This window comes from Octodon degus, unplaced genomic scaffold, assembly GCF_000260255.1.
Source record: "Octodon degus isolate 3935 unplaced genomic scaffold, OctDeg1.0 scaffold00221, whole genome shotgun sequence".
NCBI lineage: Eukaryota > Metazoa > Chordata > Mammalia > Rodentia > Octodontidae > Octodon > Octodon degus.
In genome coordinates this window covers 3,325,183-3,326,458 of record NW_004524797.1, presented here as the reverse complement: position 1 = coordinate 3,326,458, position 1,276 = coordinate 3,325,183, and the positions used below count along the sequence as shown (strand labels likewise).

The 1,276-nt window shown below is 32.8% G+C and overlaps 1 protein-coding gene across 1 annotated transcript in view; it reads left to right on the top strand.

Moving 5' to 3' along the window:
* The window catches only part of Tex10 (testis expressed 10), a 58,749-nt gene that overhangs the window by 49,833 nt on the left and 7,640 nt on the right, over nucleotides 1-1,276 (top strand). The window contains exon 10 of the mRNA XM_004645243.2: nucleotides 584-765. Within this exon, the coding sequence (XP_004645300.1) occupies nucleotides 584-765 (182 nt within the window). The remainder of the gene's footprint in view (nucleotides 1-583; nucleotides 766-1,276) is intronic.

Genomic DNA, 1,276 nt, shown 5'->3' with positions numbered 1-1,276 from the left:
CTTTTTTGTGCCTGAATGACTAAATCAAAGGGTAGAGGAACGTGAAATGTAAGGTGAAGTTTACATCTAATGATTAGGGATAAGGTAGTTACCAGATAGGCGCTTTCTAGTTTAAATAGTCTAGTAAACGTTTTTATGATTGTTAGTATCAAGATATTCTCTAGATGCATGAAACAATCCTTTTAAACAATGATATTTTTGACCTGTGGTGGAATTGTAATGTTTGGAAAATTGTAGGTTTTGTCATGAAGGGAATGTAGTAAATTATGTTAATATTATTTCTTGGACTGACGATTTGTTTAGTGCTAAAGTACTTGTCTAGCATGTATGAGGGCCTATGTTCAATCCCCATTGCCGCTAAAATTTTTTTTTAAAAATGAGTTTTACTTGTTTTCACTGTTACTTAATTTGGAAATTAAATTCTTAAAGGAAAATAGGACCTTAATTACGGTATGGAAGATGAAATATATTATGTGTATGCTAGCTTTTAGTCAAAGTAAGCTAGCAAAGTTACTAGGTTTTAATTTTATTTGGAGGAATGGGCTTTTCTAAAGAGGTAATAATCTCATTTTTCTCCACTCAGGTTGCATTGACTGTAATTCCTGATAGCACAGCTGGCTGTATTTTTGGTGTCATCTGTAAGCTCCTGGATCATACCTGTGTAGTTAGTGAAAGTCTACTGCCATTTCTGGCTTCATGTTGCTACACCCTTCTTTATTTTCTGCTTACTCTAGAGAAAGGGGAACCTGAACATCTAAAGAAGAGGTAATAATTTTTTTTAACCACCTTAATACTTTTTCTTTTTTGCCTTTTTCTCCCAGGTAAATAAGCTAAGTAAGAGTGAAGAGTTCAGTTTTTGAAATAATTGTAAATTGCCTATTAGAGTTTGGGTTAGCCTAGCTAGCTTTTTCTTTTATTCTTTCATGAAGCCTCTGTATTACATTGAAAATTCTTAGTTCCTTGGTTTTCATTAAGCTAACAATTTTCAAAAGTTAGATACCTTACAAAGTTTTTTGAAAATTTATCCTGATTAACATTGCTATTGGTCTAGCAAGACAAAAAATTCTATGTGTAGCAGGATGGGCCATTAGTACAAGCCTTTGCATTTTGTTTTAGGCTTCATTAGAGCTTACCAGAGTGGAATTTTAAGTTCTTGGATTTAAGAAAACGCTGCAAAGATGCTTGTGATTTTAATGAGTCAGAACTTTGCTCCTGTGTAATGTTTGCACTAGAGGTTCTGGGTATTTTTGAAGATTGCACTTAAATTTTTTTTTTT